The following is a 21,498-nucleotide window of genomic DNA, read 5'->3' as shown; positions in this document are numbered from 1 at the left end:
AATCATCTAGGAATGCCTTGAATTTTTCGATAGACATCTTGTCGAATATGTACAGTATGATCCACTGGAACGTAGCCGGCGCATTGCACAGGCGAAATGGCTTTCGGTTGTATGCGTACACCCTGTCTTCTACCACAAATGTTGTTTTCAGCTTGTCCTCTTCTACTATGCAAATTTGATTATACCTGGAGAACCCGTCCATAAATGAGTAAATTTCATGTCCAGCTACCTCTTCCAATATGTTGTCTGTGAATGGTGTCGGAAAGGGATCCTTGATTGTTATTGCATTGAGGCATTTGAAATCGACACATATTCGGATTTGGGTGGTATCCTTCTTCAGTGAGATGACTATGGGCGATACCCATTCACTTGTTTGAACCTTGAAAATAATACCAGCCTCTAGCATCCTGTTGATTTCTTCTGTAACTCGCACGATGTAGTTCTTATTCATCCGGGAAGGTCGCTTCCGTACAAGTATTGCACCTTCAACCAACGGGATGTGGTGAATACAGCTCCGGTGGAACTCCCTTCAAATCCTTATATGTCTAGGCGAAGACATATTTGTATTCCAGGAATATTTTAAATGCCCCTGCTTTTAGTACTAGATCTCAATTATCTCCCACTAGTATGTTCTTTGGTTCTACTTTGTCTCCCAAATTCATGGTTTGTACTGTGGCTTCATCATATTTTATCTGTTTCCCTTCATTGAATTCATGCGCAGTTGTTTCATCCAACGGTGCATCTCCCTCTTTTATTTCTTTGAATTCTTTTGGAAATTCATCTCCGGTGTGCTCTTCCTCCATCATGAGTATGTTGCAACTCCTGAATAGCTCGTAGTCCTTCATCTGCCAGTGAAAAAGGTCGTTTACCAAGTCCAGATCATTGTTCATTGATCCTCCTTCCAACTGTAGGACTCCTTGTTCTGGTTCCATCCGCTACTTCCCTTCATCCTCTTCCTCGGAATCTGATGACAAAGCTTCTTTGCCCACCATTTGTGTGTGTAAATCAATGATGAATTTCCGCCCTTTGCTTTCTAGTGATAGTGTATTCTTCCTCCAATCATGTTTAACTTTTGCTTGTATAAGCCATCCCCGGTCGAGAATGGCGTCGTATCCTCTCCTCTTCAGCGAAATGACGACGAAGTCGAGCAGGAACGACTGTGTTCCAATCGTCACTAGTTGTGCCATCAAGATGCCGAGAGGTTTAATGCCGTGTTGGTCTGTTGTGAGCAACTGGAATGTAGGTGGCCACAGCGTCGGCTGCCCCAACATCTTCTAGGTATCCTCCCGTAATACATTCACGCCGAACCCTCCTTCCACAATTGTCTGTCAGAACAGTTCCCAAAATTCCCATTTTGACGACTACTAGATGCCGTCCAGATGTAAGGGCTAGTAGCATCAGGTCCTCTGCATGTGCTCCACTTTCCCTCTCCTTTCCTTGTTTTGCTAGTACTTTAGCTGTGGGAGCAATGTTTCTGAGTGCCGATCGGAGCTGAGGCATTGTGAGCAACAAATCGTTTATTTGATGGGTACCTCAGTTTGTAGTATTTGCCATACGATGTTCTGTTCCGCACAGTTCCTAGTTGAGGTACCTGTGGTGTCCCTCAAGTGTGCGTGCTCCGCTTGTGTCACTTTCTCAATTTCCTTTCGCACTTCCTCCAGCCTCTTCTTTTCTTCTGCCAGGTTGGGGTACAGTTTTGCTTGTTTCCATGTGATTGCCAAAACCTCCTCTTTGTCCGTCCCGATGGCGATCAAGTTCACTCCGGACTTCGAGCACCTTGCATCCTCATGATCTCCAGGACTGCACTATCTGCATAACAACTTTGGTGCTGCCGATGTACAATCCTGGGCAAAGTGGCCCCACAAATTGCATGCGTGGCATTGTACCATCAGGCGGTCATTCGCATCATATTGGATTCTGCTATGGCCCCCATTATTGTTGTTGGCATTACTGTTGGTATTGTTGTTTTATCTTCTTCTATTATTTCTGTACCCTTCCGATGTGGCACCCTTGTTGCTGATGCTTCGGCTCCCTCCCACCGTGGAAGCCTCCTGTGTGAGAAGTACTTGCTGAGGTCCTTTTGCTTTCATGTTGAAAAGGCATTCTTTTAAGTAATGTCTCATAATTTGGCAAATCTCACAAAATTGGGTCTTCGGACAGGATCCTTTCGTGTGTCATTCCGTTTTACATTCTGTGCACCACAGCTCGTTTGCCTTTGTCTCTTTTTGCATGTTCATAAATTCTTTCATCATTCGAATCATATCTTTTTGGAGAGCTTGGACCTTCTTGCTGCCCTTTTCATCATCGCTGCTCTCTTCTTCCAAAGACGCATCGTCATCTGACTCGGATGAGCTACTCTTCTTCTTCTTCTTTGTTTTTTGCTCAGTTTGCAAGTTCATCGTCCGATTGTATGCTTTAGTGTATGAAGATGGCAGCACAATCTTCATTTTCTTCCGCAACTTAGGGTGTAGTCCTTTAACGAACCATCTCTTTTGCAGCCCATCTGCCGGCTTACTTTCCATCGTGTTTATTAAGTCTTTTAATTTTCTGGCATACACTTGAACTATTTCGTTTTTCCCTTGCTTCGTGTTGTATATCTCTGCTACGATTTTATTGTTGTCGCGCAGCAGTTGAAATTCAATGGTGAACTCCTTTTTAACGTTGTCCTAATTGGTTAATTTTTGGGGATTTGTATCGGTGAACCAATCAATTGCTACCCCCCTTAGGGTTGCTGAAAATTGTCGGACCCATTCATTTGTATTTGTTATGCCATTTGCCCTCCAAATTGTTTCGCATGTTTTACAGTGTCGGATTGGATCCGCTATTCCATCGCCATCAAACTTTGGCAACTTTTCCTTCGGTCCAACCATTAGTACTTGATTGTGTGTACGAGTGCTGTTTGACACTCCCACATTGGCTCTGTTCTGCACTCCCACACCGGCGCTTTGGACTCCCACATCGGCGTTCTTTCCAACAATTGTCTTATTTCCAACAGCTGTGTTCTTTGGTGAAGAAGGGTCTTTTCGTTCCAGAATTGTATTGCGGACGAAGAGTTCAATCCACGCTCGTGCTCCCTCGGCACTTCGAGCCGTGTGAGTTAATTCCCTTCCCTCTGGATTCTCTTCCCTCAGCGAATACAGGTTCAAAAATTCCTCCCATGCCTCTTCCACCAATTCCACCCGTTGTTGAGTCTCCTCCAACAATTCCTCAGTGCTTCGGTATCTGTCGACAAGTTGCTAAAACCTCCTGCGTTTAGCCTGTTGTGCCAAAATTAAATTTTCTTGTGCAGTGCATATTCCATCTTTTCCCTTTAGCTTATTTCTATCTTTGTTAAACTGATTTGGCATTAGTCTGCATTCCTCTACCTCCATTCCAGGTCCATTAGGCAACGGCTCCAAATGTTTACCGTAGGGGTAAATGAATTAAGGCATACAAACAATAGACAAGAACAGCAATAGCAGTACTCTTTTTATTATTCGCATATGCCAAGAGATTACATACCGCTTCTAATGATGATTTACAATGATCCTAGATGGGGTATAAATACTTCCCGCCGAACCTTTCCAAAGGGGTCCGTCGGCTACATAACAATACTAATCTATCCATCGGCTACAAAATCTTTACCGACGACATGAACCCATCGGCTACACAGTTTCTACCGATGACAGTTATTGAAAGGTGGCAATCTTACAATAACTTAATCTTCTATTATGATAGATATCTTATGATGTGTAAGTAGATCATGATAGATTATATCTTGCATGGTGGATTATTTTCCTTAATAGACCATGAATATAATGATCCTATGGTAAATATTATTGAAGATATGTGTGCACATACCTTATGGACACTTTGAGTATTTGGTGAATATCATGTGACTTGATATTGAGAAGGCCATTACTCAAAGTACTAGGTGAATATCACACGACTTGATATTTTGAGGGCATTACTATTGATATCATGAGATTATATCTAAATGGTGGTATCTTCTGATCAAAGATATCCTTAATCATGCCAACTTGATATTACATTGAGGTAATATCTAACCATGTGTTTATCCTCCTTTGCTAAGAGGGAGTGTTGATGTGCTGTAGCTTCAGTCGAATAAATATTGAGTCAAAACTAGTGAAGATATATATATATATATATATATATATATATATATATATATATATAATGTATATACTAGAAAAATTAATATAATAACGACTCAACAGATATTATGTATATCCATGTATATATACACACAAACATGCACACACACATACATACACATAATTATAATTGTCATTGTATTAATCACATAACAATGAATAGACATTTCCCTTCATTGGAACATATCTCTCCTTGGCTCCTTCTCAATATAAATGCAAGAGGTTGCTACCTTTGGAAAACACATACATTATAGGCAGTGCTATTTGTTAGCATTAATGAAGTATTGAGAGAATATATGTCAAAGGGAGAGATTGTTGAGTGGTTGGCACTTAGATTGATTTCTTATGTGTTGCATTCAAGACTTGGTTTGTAATTGATGTCAACATATATGTATTCTGGTTTATGCCAGACAACATTGCAGTAATCGTAGAGAGAGATTTGATCAGCGAGGATAAGTATGAAGAGTTAAGCGGGATTATATTCATGTTTGCAGGTGTGTCTAGATGCCACATCTATGTTCGCAGAACGTTATTTGAAGGATTGCATGAGCTACAACTCGATATGTGAAGATTGGTTACAAGCCAATATACAGGAAATTATTTACTGGTAAGTCAATTGCATCTATTAAGCAAGAAGGAATTCGGGAGAGGGAGCTTAGATAGTGATTGAAGACATGTCCGTGCTGATATGTTCGAGGTAACAAATTCTAGATATTATTCTGTGAAGTCCTTTGAAGGGTAACATGTGTTATAGTCACTGTAAGACAACTTTTTTGTTGAAATCTTTTGGGATGTGTAAATGTAATGTAACGTGTATTGTAATATCTTAATAAGGTCCTATATTATTCATTGTACATTGGGGAAGCCTCAAGGCCAACTCAATTAGTTCTTAGGACAAGGTATAAAGGAAAAGGTTGTTTCCTTGGTTGTAAGTGTGGCTTTAATGATTGTGTAACTAATGTTCGGATGTTGAAGATGCAAATTTGATTAGAGCAGAGTAGTAGATGATGATGAGATTGTGTTGAGAACTTCAAAGGAACTGTATCGGCAAAAAGGTTGCTATATTGGCCAGTTCACACTTGGGATATGTTATCCTAGATAACTGTTTTGTGTAATAGTTCTGAAGCAATTTGGGCATCTTGGCTCCTAACAGGGTTGGAACAACTCCTAACAAGATTGGAATCTTCTAATAAGGATTCAAATTCTCATAATAGAGACTCACATATACAAATTGAATGTAATTTGTTCATAACAGGGTCATATCCTCTCACAAGGAATTTTTATATTAGTACATCATCTTGTGGGTATCATTTCCATAGGGGTTTTCCCTCTAATCAAGGGTTTTCCTAGTTAACAAATCTTGTGTTACTATGCATGTTTCTTATCTTATGGTTGTTTCATTTGTTGGTTATTGGAATTGAATTTAAGAAGATTAATTTAAATTATATTGGGCACACAACTAATTCACCCCCCTCCCCATAGTTGTATTGGTAGACTTTACTTTCTAACAATTGGTATCAGAGCATCAAGTCCTTGATCAGGAAGCTTAACATCTTAAGGAGATCCATGGCATTTAGAAAGGAAAGACCGAAATTTGTTGGAGAAAACTATGACATTTAGAAGGAGAAAATGAAAACTCATTCGCTATGCATGAGAATTGATTACTGGATGATCACAAGGGATGGGAGGATTGTGGTGGTAGAGAAGGATTTGGGAACGTGTTCTACAGAACAACATGAACAATTCATGTACAATATATGCTAGAGAAACATTAATCTTTTCACGTCCTAAATCAAAATTTATTGAGGTGAAGAACTTACAACTTGCTTAAGATATTTGGGTTAGATTACAAGCTCTTTTTAAAGGTGACCAGTATGCAAAGAAATCTAAATTACAAAATTGGAAGGATATGCTTGAAAGTGCTAGAATGCAGGAAGATCAATCAATAAGGTCATATTTTCAAAGAATATCATAGACTGTTGCAAGAATCAAGAGTTGTGATGGAACCATTACAGAAGATGAAGTGGTATGAAAAATTCTGAAGTCATTACCACCTACTTATGAGACTAAGGTAATAGCTATAGAGGAGATTATTTTTGTCATGCTTGGCTTTAACATGGAAACATTGTTTGGGAAGCTACAAGCATTTAAATATAGCCTGAAGCAAAATCAGACCAGAATAGAACGTGCATTTAGGACAAGTGTACAAAAGGACAAATGAGCATTGACTAGAAGTGCAAGCACAAGTGGAGATTCTACTAGAGAATGGGCAACTATGCAAGAGGAAGATAGATGAAGGTATTGCACTAATGAAAAGAGAACCTAAAGGTAAGAAAGCTTTTGCTTGTTGGACTTGTAATGAGTTTGGTCATTTTTCATATCAATGTCCTGTTGTGAGGTTTTCACACCATCGATCCAAAATTTTTGGGGATCCCCTTTTTCGGCAGATTTTAGGAATTTTTTGGTTGCCTTGGTAAATTTTGGAGTTGTCCAGAGGTTTTTGAATTGGTGATTTTACACCTTGGACGTCTTGGTCTCTAGGAGGGATTTGGTTTATTTTCACCTAGTGTGAAGCTTGATTTTCCAGAACATGTAATTTTGTCCTTGGGCCAACAAATTTCAACAACATTTTTTTTTATTGTTAAAATAATATTTGGTAGGATAGATTTGCAAATTTCGAACTTAGATGGATTTTTGAAAAAATTGATATAATTGTATCAGCTTGAGCATTTTCTATATGAATTTTAGATTTAGTCATTTTGGAAAATCTTGAATTTTTTTGGTGAAAAGAAATTTTGATAGTGAAATTGGATTTGAAGTTTGAATTTCGAGTGTCAAGAAAAAGATTTTTGTTAAAAAATTGAAAGTGTATTGCAAAGTCTCATTAATTTGGTTGAAATTTTGTCGAGAGGATTTTAGAAATGTTAAAGGAAATTGGTAATTTGGAATTGAAAATTGATTTGCTAGATTCGATTTTAATGATATTTTAATTGTCAAAATGTTATTAATGAAAATTTTGACATCTCCTAGGCTTACCTTATTTCTACTTTGCAATTATGGATCAAACTGGCAATTAAATGAGCCAATTTTGCTATAGGGCTTAGCTATTTTAATGTTTCATTTAAAATTGGGCCATCTTTGGGGGTTTAACTTAAAACTTTGTTTCCCTCCAGGCATGTCAGCCCACTCTGGAGATCAACAGGAGGATATAAGAAGGGGCTTCCCCCTTCTTATTTCCTCATTCATTCTCACTTCCTCTTGCTTGGTTGAGCAATTTTCTTCTAAAGGGGTGAATTTCTCTTTGGCAGCAATTTTTGAGGGTCTGATTTTCCATTCTTGGCAGTGTTTTCTTCCTTGGAGTTGGGCGAATTTTGTCCTAAGGTGAATTTGGAGGAGAAGGTCTGATTTTGCAAGATTAACAATGATTTTGGGGTCTGATTTTCCTCCTAGGGCAGCGAATTTTTCCTCCAACTATGGTGATTTTGTTTGGTGGAGAGGCAAGGTGATTTGAGGTTTGATATTTTGGCAATTGTGGGCAAATTTAGGAGGATTGAAATTTCTGAGATCAGATCTTAATTTGAAGAGGCCCGATTGTTGGTAAAAGACAGATTTAAGGTATGATTCTCATTCATTTTTAGATGTGAAGATTGGTTTTAAAGGCAGATTTTACTCCTTGGTCTTGCTTGGTTTGTTTTCCTTATCTTTTTCTTACACTCTTCATCCACCACTTCATCATTCCATTGATAGGCTGAAGTTGAGAGATATAAGTGTAGATTTCATGATAGGAGACTTGGAGAGGCAGAAATAAGCTAGACCACCCTAGGATTGAAGTTGGGAGATATAATTGTAGTCCATCCTAAGGTAACGAAGAGATAGGAATAAGTGGTAGTCCCACCCCTAGGATTGAAGTCTGGAGATTGATAAGTGTAGAGATAGGATTTGGAGAGATAGAAATAAGCTAGAGTCCATCAATAGAAAGAAGTTTGGAGATTGATAAGTATAGTCCATATCATTTAGAATGAAGGGGCAGAAATAAGTGTTTAGGATGGTAGATGTTAGTACAAGCAAGAACCCAAAGGGAACAAATACCAAAAAGACAAGGAAAACATGATACCAAGACCACCTTCTCGAAAGTGAGGCGAATAAGAGATACCAATATTGATACGGTGAACATGGTACAGTTGAAGGATAATCCCCCATGGCGAAGAAGATCTACAAGAGCAGAATTGTACACGTGGCGGCTTTCCCTCCTACCTTGCCTTGTTCGGAATCGGTAATGGAGTGTGCATCCTGGTTTGATATTGTGACCAAGTCCATATTTTTGATGAAGGGAAGAGAGTGTTGGCTAACATCAGCGGACAAGTGGTCGAAGAAGTGTTTAATACTCCCCAGCATAAAGGCATGACAATGGTAATGATGGATCAGGCAGCCAAGTTATTTCAGGATAATTAGGATGCCTATTTCATTCATCTAAAGCAAAATTGGTTACACGAAGGCAAGAAGGGAGTTACCAAGTTGTCAAAGCTCACCAAGTTAGATTTCAAATCAGAGTATGGCGATCTTATTGTGCTTCTCAGCCAAATCATGGGCGTGGCTCAAGGTATGCAATTTGAGAATTGGATGTACTATTTTATTGATGAAATTGAAAATGAAAAGAGAAAATTTGATTGGGCTAGAATTATAAGTGAAAATTTAGAGTTGCAACTAAGGACAATACAAATTCAAAAGCAATTCTACATGGGATACTACCTTTTTTCTCTGATTTTGAGACTATATGAAAATCCTATGGGTTAGGGCAATATTTGGTGCATGAGTGCTATCCACAACTTCATTTGCACAACACCAAAGATGGGATTACCTTCTCATTTGAAATATGCAATGATACTTGCCCCAATCCTGTCGCCTTTGCAGTAGCGGAGGAGTTAGAATGGTATCATCTAGAATGGTATAGAGCAAGACGGGGATTCGATCCTAATGGTCTTATCAAGGCATCTCATGAAAACACATTCAAACATATTCCTACTATAGAAGATTTTTGGGCCAATGCACAAGATGACTTTCATGTGAGGAAGCTAGCTTTCTCAAGATTGTCAGTGGGCATGATGAGGGCAATCAGATGGAGATGCCTTGATATTCCTGATCAACTGGAAGATGATGAAAATGTGCTAAGAGAAGATTATGATACAATGGATGGAACAAAATTGGGTCCAGTGGATTGGGATGATCATCATGATCCTTCCTTAGAGGCAGTTACAGTGACAGTTGATCTACACACTAAGTCATGGTACAATGAGAAGTTAAGGCAATTACAAAGTCGGAAGGTACGCCTTACTTATGAGAAGATGAAACTAGAGAAAGATGGTCCAATGGAGTCAGTCAGATAGAAAGATAGGGGCAGTAGCCAGCAACAAAGAGCAGTTAAGAGCAAGAAGAGAAATTTAGAGGTTGAGAAAAGTAAAGAACATCAAGAGCCTCCAACAAGAGATAGAATGCGGCACCGTCAAGGAAGAGCATAATTGAGGTTAGGAGCCAAAGGGTTAATACAAGGGGACAAAGGGTCTCGGTAGAGGTGAGCTCTGATTCAGAATCAAGTGGTTACATTGATAGTACCAAATACTCTCCTCTCTCGAAGAACCAACATGAAGATGGTGTGACAATCACTAGTGAAGAAGAGGATAGAGCAATTGATATTGAGGAAGTAAGCTAGGTGCTTGAGGCTGTTGGTGATGCTTTACTAGTCGAACCAAATCCAGATTTGGGGAAATGCATTGCACCACTATGGTTAAGGCAAATGCTTATGCCAAGAGGCGAGGTGATGACTGTCCGAACAGTTGAAGATATTCAGGGGTTAGTGGAAAAGGAAGATAGTGAGAAACAAAAACAAATTGCGAATATGGTGGAAAAGGTAATCAGGAGCGATGATGAGGGTCATTGAAAAATTCAAATTGCTATACCAAAGGTTAGCAAGGCAGTGAATGAGGTTGTAGCCCAGGAGTATGAGATAGTAGAGCATAACTTGGGAAGAATCACATATGACATGGAATGTGAGGAGATCCGGGAAGGCATGGTTTCAATTAGAGAAAGGTTGAGGAAGGCAAATGAGAGGATTGTAAAGTTGGAGGCTGCAAACAAGTATTGTAGAGCTTGCTAGCTTATCCAACAATTGCATCAGACAACCCTTACACAAGACAGCGGGAGCAACATAGGAGAGATATCGGATTAGTTGCACGAAATCAAAGATTGGATCAGTGATATAATTCAAGATGGGCGAAATTTCTTGCCTTCCTTTATCTCGACATTTAGGTCATTGGTGGCTATTAGAGACAAATTCAAAACATTTGAAGGGGAGTGAGAGGATTTCCTTCTAGCCAAGGACTTAGCCATTCCCAGGCTACAGGCAGTTATTGGGCTACCGAAGGGATATTTGGAGAGAACCAAGTTGGTGGATGAAGGAGGAATGAGTACTGTGGAGTCTTGGTATGTTGCCTTGACCATCAGATTGAGGATACTTGAGGAGATACGGAATGAAATTGCACAGCACAGCCCAGGCATTGACACTTCCATTTCAACCATGATGAGTGATGCTGGGGCTACACTTGATTTGAGGGTATCAAGGAGGAGAGCGTTAGTGAGACAGAGTTTGGGTCAAGATTGGATGAGTTGGGGAAGGTTGCCATCAAGAAGAAACATTTGGGCACCCTTGCCTCCCTCGGTGTCTTTATCGGATATGCGAAAGAATATGAGAAGGATCACGAGAAGGCACTACAAGCGGTGAGCAACATGATGAATTCAACTGAGCTCAAGATGAAGCACACGCCTTGCCCTCCCATGAAAGAAGTCAACTATAGGCTAGCCAAATTCATTGCCTTGGCTAAGAAGATGAAAGAAAAGGGTAAAATTATATTAGAGGATCATTTGATGTAAGCCCAAGTGGCAAATTCTCCTTTCTTCTTGGGTAGGGCAGGTGTCTGATTTTGATTTGCTACCATTTTGGTGCCTTCTTATTGGTTGCCACTTTTTCTTTTTTTCATTGGTCTATTGACGAGGTGGGGTCTTCTCATTGGCCAATGGGGTGGCAACCCTTGTTAGGGTTTCTGGGATTTGATCTGGATCATTGATTTTGCCTCTTACTCTCTACCGTTGGTTATATTTTTAGCCCCTATATAAGGCCATTTGCTCTCATTTGTAAAGGGTTGAAGAAAATTGTTGCTTAAGATAATACCAAAATTGTTTCTTTATATTTGTTGTGTTTTGCATGGTGATTAAGAACACTTGGTGTTATTGCATGGTTTCTACTTCCAATAGATAAAATTAAAGGGTTGAAGAAAATTGTTGCTTAAGATAATATCAAAATTGCTTCTCTATCATTGTTGTGTCTTGCATTGTGATTAAGAACACTTGGTGTTATTGCATGGTTTCTACTCCCAATAGTTAGAGTTCAATTCCATTGAATTTGTTAAAGTAGATTTTATATCAAGAAAGTTGTTAAGCAAGAGTAAGAATGGATGGATAGTTGCATGGTGATATTAGTAGATGTTTGATAGAGGTCTATAAACTAGGCCACTAGCATCCTAGCGGCTTGTTAGGAAGCCTTGCGTGGTAATTTAGTCTTTTTCTCTTGAATCATTGCATCTATGGAGGTAGCGCCACTAGTAAGCTTTTATTAGATCTGATCCCCGTCCATTTGCTAAACTTTCCATTCATGGGAGTAGAAGTAAAGCAACAAGTAGTGTAGTAGTTGTAGTTCATTCAAGAAGAAAGTTAAAAAATTAGGAGCATTGTTGGTGGACATACCCTTCATCATCACCATCAACATCATTTGATGCTAGTATACATTGCAAAGCAAGATTTCATCACCATCATAGCAAAAGTCCAACATCCTTGAAAGAACAACGTAAGCCCGCCTATGTGATTAACCAACAAATCACATTAATATAATTGAGTTAGTATCCACAGGTGTAAGGAACCTTGGAGTTTTTCTCATATTCTTCGTGAGTATTTACTTTTCAAGAGAGGATTGAGTGTTTGATATTCCATTTCGAGTATTCAATTGCTATGTATTATGTAGTGGTACAAAACTGACATGAACATGTCCTAAGAGAGAAAATAAGGTAAAACCTAGGAAGCCCTACAAGTCAAAGGTTACAAAAGATTGCTTCTTTGTTGATGATGATGATGAAGTTGATTTCAAAGAGATAAATTTTCTAGAAAGTGATGAAGAAGATTATGAAATAGGATTTGTTGCTATTAAAGAAGTCCTACAAAAGAGGAAAAAACAATAATATCACATGTAGAAAAGAAAAAGTTAGATTGGATCATAGATAGTGGATGCTCATATCAAATAAGTGGTGATAGAAATAAATTTGTTGAATTTAACAATTATGATGGAGTAGTCAAAGTTGGTAACAATGCACCATGTCCTATTAGAGAAAATGATCTATTACACTTGATGTGAAAACTAACATTGAAGATGTCTATTTTGTTGATGGATTGAAACATAGCTTGTTGAGTGTTGGACAACTGGTTGATAAGGGATATCTTTTGCAATTCACTAAGAAGACATGCATAATCAAGGACGAGGATGGTAAACTAATTAGAATAGGTACAAGGAATAAAGATAATACTTTTCAATTGAATCCTATTGAGGTGACTTGTTTGGTTGTTAAAGTGGATAACAATTGGTTGTGGCATAAGAGATTCTGCCATATAAGCTTTGATAATATTGTGATTAGTACTACAAATGCAAAAAAGATCTGCCTAAGATTGTGAAACCCTCTAACATGGTCTACAAGGAATGTGTGATGGCTAAACAAAGTAACTCTTTTCCAAGCAAGGTATTCACTACATCAAGCAAATTGGAGATTGTGCACATAGATTTATGTGGTCCTACACGAACACTTTATGATGAAAGATACTTTATTCTTTTCATTGATGATTTTACAAGGATGATGTGGGTAGCATTTCTTAGAGAAAAATCAGAAGCTTTTGAGAAATTCAAGTTATTCAAGACTAAAGTAGAGAATGAATTAGGATTGAAGATGAAATGTTTAAAATCAGATAGAGGAGGAGAATTTACATCAAATTAGTTCAATAATTTTTGTGAAGACAATGGGATTAAAAGGCAACTTTCAGTTCCTAAAACACCACAGCAGAATGGAATAGTAGAAAGAAGGAACATACTAGTGAGTAAAGAAGCTAGAGCTATGATGCTTGAAGGAAATGTATCACATACCTATTGGAGAGAAGCAATTAACACCGCAATATACACCATGAACAAAGTACAAAATAGACAAGGAACTTGTTAGACACCTTATGAACTTTGGTTTGGGCATACACATACTATGAAATACTAGGGTTTTTGGAAGCAAATGTTATATCAAAAGAGAGGATGATATACTTGTTAGACAACTTGTGAACTTTGGTTTGGGCATACACATACTATGAAATACTAGAGTTTTTGGAAGCAAATGTTATATCAAAAGAGAGGATGATATAGGAAAGTGTGATCCTAGAAGTGATGAAGGTATACTTCTTGCATATTCATTGAAAAGCAAGGCATATAGATGTTTTAATTAGAGGTTGAAAACAATAGTTGAAAGTAAAAATGTGAAAGTTGATGAGAAGTTCAAAATACAAGGGAGAATACTTGATTATGATTTTGATATGAAGCAGTTACTAGTCAAAGGCCTGACAATTAGAATGCAAAACAAGATATATTCTATGCAACTGATAATGCTTTGTAGATTGAGGAATAAAGAGAGGAATCAAGAGCTGAAGTTAGAGAAGAACAAGGAACACTAGAACAAAGAACACTAAGATATGTGGCAAAGAATCACCTTGAGAAACAAATACTTTGAAGCCCAAACAAATGAGTTTTAACAAAAAATAAGGTAAGATGAAATTTGTTTAATATCACAAGTTGAAGCTAAAACTACAGATGAAGCATGTAAAGATGAGTATTGGATAAACACTATGAGAGAAGAACTTGACTAGATAGAGAAGAATAAGATATGAGAACTGGTCTTGGGCCTAACAATAAGAATATTATTGGCACTAAATGGGTATTCAAGAGAAAGATGAATGAACAAGGAGAAGTGGTAAGGAACAAGGCAAGATTGGTATGAAAAGTCTACTTTGCCCCTGTTGCAACAAATTTGTTTAATATCACAAGTTGAAGGTAAGACTACAGATGAATCATGTAAAGATGAGTATTGGATAAACACTATGAGAGAAGAACTTGACTAGATAGAGAAGAATAAGACATGAGAACTGGTCTTAGGCCTAACAATAAGAATATTATTGGCACTAAATGGGTATTCAAGAGAAAGATGAATGAACAAGGAGAAGTGGTAAGGAACAAGGCAAGATTGGTATGAAAAGTCTACTTTGCCCCTATTGCAAGACTTGAAGCAGTAAGAATGTTTTTGGCATATGCATCTAACAAAAATTCCAAGGTATATCAGATGGATGTCAAGTCATCATTTTTGAATGGAGAACTTAAGTAAGAGGTTTACATTGAACAACCCGATGGCTTTCCATTGACCAAAGACAAAAATATGGTTTGTAGACTAAGAAAGGCATTATATGAATTGAAGCAAAAACCTATAGCTCGATATGTGAGATTAGACAAACACTTGCAAAGTTTGGGATTCAATAAAGGTAATGCAAACAATAACATGTACTTAAGTGCAAATTCAAATGGATTGCTGATTATTGAAGTATTTGTTGATGATATTATCTTTGGTGGAACAGATGAGGCTAGTAAGAAATTTTCAGAGGAAATTAAAAATGAATTTGAGATGAGTATTTTGATGAGATGAAATATTTCTTGGGATTGCAAATAACTCAAAATAAGGATGACATTTTCATATCACAAGCAAAATATCTCAAAGATTGATTGACAAGGTTTAGATTGGAAAATTGTTGACTAGTTGGTACATCCATGGTTACTGGTTGCAAATTGTCAAGCAAAGATGAAGCTCCTAGTGCAGTGCTAACAAAGTACAAATCAATGATAGGAGGACTACAATTTCTAACTCATACAATACCAAATATAACTAATGCAATTAGTATTGTGGCTAGATTTCAAGTGCATCCTAAAGAGACACATGTAGCAGCAGTAAAGAGGATATTCAGATGTTTACGTCAGATTATGGATTATGATATGGCAGATCACATGATTTCACTTTATGTGCGTACATTGATGCAAATTGGGCAAGAAATATTGATGACAAGAAGAGTAATGGTGGTGGAGCATTCTTCTTGGAAGATTGGTTTCGTGGCTAAGCAAGAAACGTGATTGTATTTCACAATCTACAACAAAAATAGAGTATGTAGTAGCAGAAAACAATTGTAATCAGATCATTTTGATGAAGCAAATGTTGAAGGATATAGGTATTGAGTTTCCAAAACTGATTATTATTCATTGTGATAACACAAACACAGTTAGTATGTCAAGAATCCGATACTGCATTCAAGGACTAAACACATTGCTATAGAGTATCACTTTTTGAGAGAGAAGGTGGAAGAAAAGGAAATCAGATTGGAATATGTCAGCACAAAGGAATAAATGAAAAATATCTTTACACAACCATTAGCTAAGGATACTTTTGAGTATCTTAGAGGCATGCTTGAGGTTATGCCCCAACCTAATTTAGAGTAATTGATGCAAGATTGCATCAGCCTAGAAGTGTTCAAAGCATTTTTCATACACATGGACTGGACGCTTGGTGATGCTCCTTTGGGGGAGTAGTCACTTTGGGCAAAGTTATCGGAGAACTCTTGAGCAATAATTTGCATAACAGTGTCTGTTGGCACTTGGCATTTTAACAGATTGTATTGGAGATGGTTTTTAATAATAAGAGCACTTTAGATTCTTAGATTGGCATAGTGACACCTTTGTCATTGATGTCAATGGGGGAGAGTAATACATGAAAAACTCTTATTTAGAAGTAGATTGATATCTATGAGGGAGAGTATTCAGAAGGTTGATTGATGTCGATATGGGAGTATTCAGATTGGTATTTGGAATTGGCAGCTATGCTTTTTCATCATACGTTGCTATCATAACCCCATAATGACATATAACTAATGAAAATATCAATATTATTTTTTAATATAAATATATGTATTCATTTCATAATTCTTCATCATTATAATGTCGGTCATTTGTATTAACATAATAATATAAATATTATATTGAATTAATAAATAAAATAAGAAATATTAGTAAATGATAATATTGGATAAATGAATGTATTATATTTTAAATAGTCATATTTATGATAGTATGGATATGCTAATCATAATATAGTAATATTTAATAATAAATGATTGTCATATTCAACATATGGATAATATCTAAGTTACCGGTTTCACACTCTGGAGCTCGGGTCTGGGTTTGGATTCATTCGGGTCCGGATCCGAGCTCGGGTCCGCGACCGGTCCGAGCAAGGTCCGCATTTTGGCTTGCGGGTCCTCTCGGGTCCGTGCAAGCACGGACCCGGGAGGACCCGCAGGCCAAAATGCTGCACGGACCCAGGAGGACCCGTAGGCCAAAATGTGGACCCTGCCCGGACCGGTCGTGGACCCGGGCGGACCCGTGGCAGGTGGGGCCAAAAAGTGGCCCAAAAAAGCAATAAAATTATGTTTTTTCTATTATTTTTTTTGCCAAACCCCAAAGTAAGGCCTATTAGATGCATTTCATTCATCTAATCTCTCATTTGCTTTGTCATTTTGCTCTCTCATTTTCGTGTGGCCATTTTGCAAGTTTGAAGAGAAGGTTGTAGAAATTGTTTGTGGAGTCTCAAATCCTTCAAATAATCAGTGTTGAGTGTTCCAAGTATGCATTTGATCCTTCCTTTTGCTTCTTTCATAGTTTGTTTTTAGTTTTTAAAATTTTTTATATTTATTGTTCTAAATTTTTATCAAGTTTTGTATAAGTTTTGAAATATTTTTTTAAATTTGTTTTTATAGATTGCAAGAATCCAAGAATGAGTAGTCAGGGTTCAGTGGGTGGGGTGGGATCCCAAAGATTTAAAATTGATAAAGGCTCTCCTTTGTGGAAGTATACAACAAGAATTGAGCAATGTGCTGGTGGGGGAGGGTATATATGGAAATGCAATTTTTGCCAAAACCAATATAGAAGCTCCTATTTCCGGGTTAAACATCATTTGATAGGTCCACCAAGTCAAGGGATTTCCATGTGTGAGGGGCCCCCAGAGGGAGGTAAAAAAGGGTTGTCGGCTCCTCAAATAGCAAGCATGTTAAAAGAACAAGAAGAGGTTGATAGGTTAGTGTCAAAGGCAAAAAAAGATAAGTCAAAGCAAATACCACCAACACCACCCTCTCAAACAATTAGTAAACCACATCCCTTCCTACCTACCCAATCTATGGATGAAGATGAAATAGAAACACCCGCATCCCGCAAGAGAGGCCCATTAGATACGGCATTTGAAAATGGCAAGAGAGAAATTGCTGACATAAAGGTTGGGTGTTGCCTCATTACAAATGGTGTTTCATTCAATCTAGTGAGATCCCCTTATTGGAGAGAGATGGTGAAAGCAATAAATGATGCACCTCATGGTTACCAATCCCCTAGATATGAAAAGTTGAGAACCACCATATTGCATAAGGAGAGAAAGAATGTAGAAAACCTCCTCAAACCAATAAGAGATTCTTGGATCCAAACGGGGGTGAGCATTGTCTCTGATGGATGGAAAGATTGCAAAAACCGTCCATTAATAAATGTGATTGCTGTTTGCCCCAAGGGGGCAATGTTTTTGAAGGCGGTTGATTGTGAAGGGCAAGTAAAGGATGCAAATTTTATTGCCCAACTTCTCATTGAATCCATAGAGTCCGTGGGAGTTGACAATGTTGTCCAAGTAATAACGGACAATGCTAAAGTTTGTAAGGCTGCAGGTGCTTTGGTAGAAGCACGATATGAGCATATCTTTTGGACACCATGCACTGTCCACACCTTGGACTTGGTGATGAAAACAATGGGCAGCCAAATTGAATGGATGAAAAATGTGTATGAGGAGGGTGAGCAGATCCAAATGTTTGTGACAAACCACCATATGTCACAAGCAATTTTCAGAACTTTCTCCCGCTTGGAATTATTGAAGGTAAATTTTAAACTTTATTTAGCTTCATTTATCATATTAATTTTTGTGTCATACTTTACAAAATTTAATACATATTCTTAAATTTTTGTGTTATCAACTTATCATATTAACTTACAATTTGAATTAACATGGTAATAGGTTGCTGAAACAAGGTTTGCTTCACACACAATCGTCCTTAGACGACTTGTGAGGGTGAAAGAGGCATTGGGTCAAATGGTTATTAGCAACAAATGGGGTGGATGGAAGCAAGCTAATACAGAAAAGGCCAAAACTGTAAAGGATTTGATCTTGAGTGATAATTTTTGGAAAAGGGTGGAATATGCATTAGAACTCACCGAGCCCATCATGTCTATGCTTCGGTATGCCGACACGGATGAGCCTTGTTTGGGGAACATATATGATGCCATGGACTCTATGCTAGAAAGAATGAAATCAATAAGTTTAAATTTTTATACAATACTTTATCCTTGTTTATTGAGAGATTTTGATTTTTGATTTTAATCAAGTTATTAACACTACATCAAGACAACTTACATGTACATCATTTGACATCCCAGGTCATTCAGAGGAGAGAGCAGGATCCTGATACCTTGTACACTAAGGTGGAGAAAATTGTTCTACATCGTTGGAACAAGATGACTACACCTTTACACCTCTTGGCATATGCACTTTCTCCTAGATATTATAGCAGTGAGATACTTGCTATTCCTGGTAGAGTGGCACCATATAGAGATCCTGAAGTTGCTGCTGGGTATAAGAGGGCACTTAACATGCTCTTTAGTGATCCTGATGTGGCATCAAATGTTAGGAGAGAGTTTGTTGATTTTGTCTCAAGCAAAAATGTAGAGCCTGATGCAATCAATGACCAAAGTAAATTGGATGCCATTGGATGGTGGTACTTACATGGGGAAAGTTACATGTACCTCCAACCTCTTGCCATTAAGATCTTGTCACTAGTATGTATTTAAGTTTTTTTTTCCTTTTTTTATGGCCACTTAGCTTGTCGAATTAGCACTCTTAAATTCCTATTGTATTGTAAAATTACTTAGCTAATTTTTTAAAATTTGTTGGTTGTCTCTCTAGGTTGCAAGCTCTTCTGCTGCTGAGCGGAATTGGAGTACATACTCCTTTATCCACTCAGTGAAGTGTAACCGGTTGGGTTCAAAGAAAGCAGAGGACTTGGTATTTATTCACAACAACTGGCGCCTCTTATCACGCAAGGATCCAGGATATAAGGGACCAGAGAAGTTGTGGGATGTACTACGTGAGACTTCTAACTTGGATATGACTGTCCAAGATATATCTAGAATTGCCTTGCTAGATGTTGAGGAGGACGAGGAGGAGGATGTGGCTGCATCTGGGGCTAGTGGAACCGGTTTGGGTTCCAATGATGTGGAAAATGTCAATGATATAGATGAGGATGAAGCCATTGATCCCTCATATTTTGATGACCCATTTGACCCTTGAAGGGCATTTGCATCTTTGATAAACAATGTTTAAACATTTGTCATTGACTCATTGAGTCATTTATGATTTATCACTATGTTTCACAGTTTCAAATTTTATTAAGTCATAATTTATTATCTATCAATCTGATGAAGTAGTCTATGTTTTGAAATTCCATTTTGCATTTTAGTAATTCAATGTATGATTTTATTTACAACATTAGCATAGATTAATGAGTGAGTATTTAATGTTTATCTTTGACATTTGGCATTGATCAATAATCAAGTAACATTGATATATTCATACTATGGAATGACTTAGTTTTACTTTTACAACTATATGAGTTTATATTTTTTTTGCATATATATATATAACCCACGAACCCAAATGGGGAAAAAAAAAATTGCTCGAACCCACGAACCGAATTCCGAACCCAAACCCGTCCCCGAACCCGAATTGGCAACTTAGGATAATGTACATACAAATCTTGTTTTTTATCATTTATATATTGACCATTTATAGTCAATCATCTTGAATTATTATCAATACTTAATAATAGAAAATACTTATAAATACTTATAATAGTAATATTAGATTACCTTTGATAAAAATCCATATTTGAAATATGGGAAAATATAATTATCATATTATATAAATAATATCATGCTTAGTAATAACTAATGAGTCACGGGTTGAGTAGTCACGACCTGTGACCATAGTATTGACATATTGATAAAGGTTGGATTAAATGAGGAAGGGGGGAGGTTTTTTTTGAAGGAATAGCTGTGAAGGACAAGGCAAGAGTTAATAAACCCATCCAATGCATACTTGACACATCTAGTTAAGGTACCATCAAAGATCGAAAGTACAATAGTGGGCATCAGATCGTGAAGAGAAGGTATCAACACACGTATAAGGGGAGAAAAGAAGCGGAAAGCCTGAGAGCATCGATTAACAAGGAAGTGTAAGACTAAGCGACGTGGAGTATGGTTGGGGCACGCGGAAGACCAGTCACAAATAACATCTGCGCGCCGAGAAGACCGAATAGTTAGTGTATAACATACTACACGAAAAGCACAAAATGATATAACATTAAGTCGTGCACACCAAAGGGGTTACGACCATAGTTAAAAGGGTAAACCTCAACCAATGCATTGAGCCCCACACTCAAACATTGTGTATATCATCGAATCCTACCACCAATAAGGTAATTGTAGGTAGTATATATATTTCTTTCATTAAGTGAGATAAATGAAAATATATTTTTAGAGATTTATTTATTTTGTGGTATTACATAAATAACAAATGTGGTAAATATTTATCATAATGGAAATGTATAATAAAATAAAGATTTGATAAAAAGGCATACACATTTATGATCCAAACTATGTTTGGAGGAGGGCATTCATTTTGAATGTCATAATATGATCCAAACTATGTTTGGTGGAGGGCATTCAATTCGAATGTCAAAATACGATCCAAACTAAGTTTGGTGGAGGGCATTCCTTGCGAATGTCATAGAATGATCCAAGTGTAAATTTGGTGGAGGGCATTAATTATGAATGTCATAACATGACCTAAGATAATCTTGGTGGAGAACATTTGTTGCAAATGTTAATTAGTTCTTAAGGATATAAGCTATTTAATTAGATTTATTGAGATCATTTCAATCTTTTATAGTTATTACGTATTTTAATATAACCCTAATGGTGGGGACATTATAGTTGCCATCTTTGCCAAAAGGGGAGATTGTTAGCATGCATGGAGCATTG

The 21,498-nt window shown here is 37.4% G+C and overlaps 2 protein-coding genes across 3 annotated transcripts in view; both read left to right on the top strand.

Moving 5' to 3' along the window:
- Window positions 1-21,498, top strand: part of LOC149536741 (uncharacterized) — a 99,188-nt gene that overhangs the window by 61,026 nt on the left and 16,664 nt on the right. The window lies entirely within an intron of this gene.
- Window positions 17,181-19,865, top strand: LOC149536742 (uncharacterized). Its single transcript, XM_089804422.1, has 2 exons — window positions 17,181-18,280; window positions 18,419-19,865. The coding sequence occupies exons 1-2, from the start codon at window positions 17,357-17,359 to the stop codon at window positions 18,773-18,775; spliced, it is 1,281 nt and encodes a 426-aa protein (XP_089660548.1). The 5' UTR covers window positions 17,181-17,356; the 3' UTR covers window positions 18,776-19,865.

Source organism: Cupressus sempervirens, chromosome 10 (assembly GCF_028749045.1).
Source record: "Cupressus sempervirens isolate cs-2001-9-10 chromosome 10, ASM2874904v1, whole genome shotgun sequence".
Classification (NCBI taxonomy): Eukaryota; Viridiplantae; Streptophyta; class Pinopsida; order Cupressales; family Cupressaceae; genus Cupressus; species Cupressus sempervirens.
This window is presented reverse-complemented; position numbering and strand designations above follow the sequence as displayed.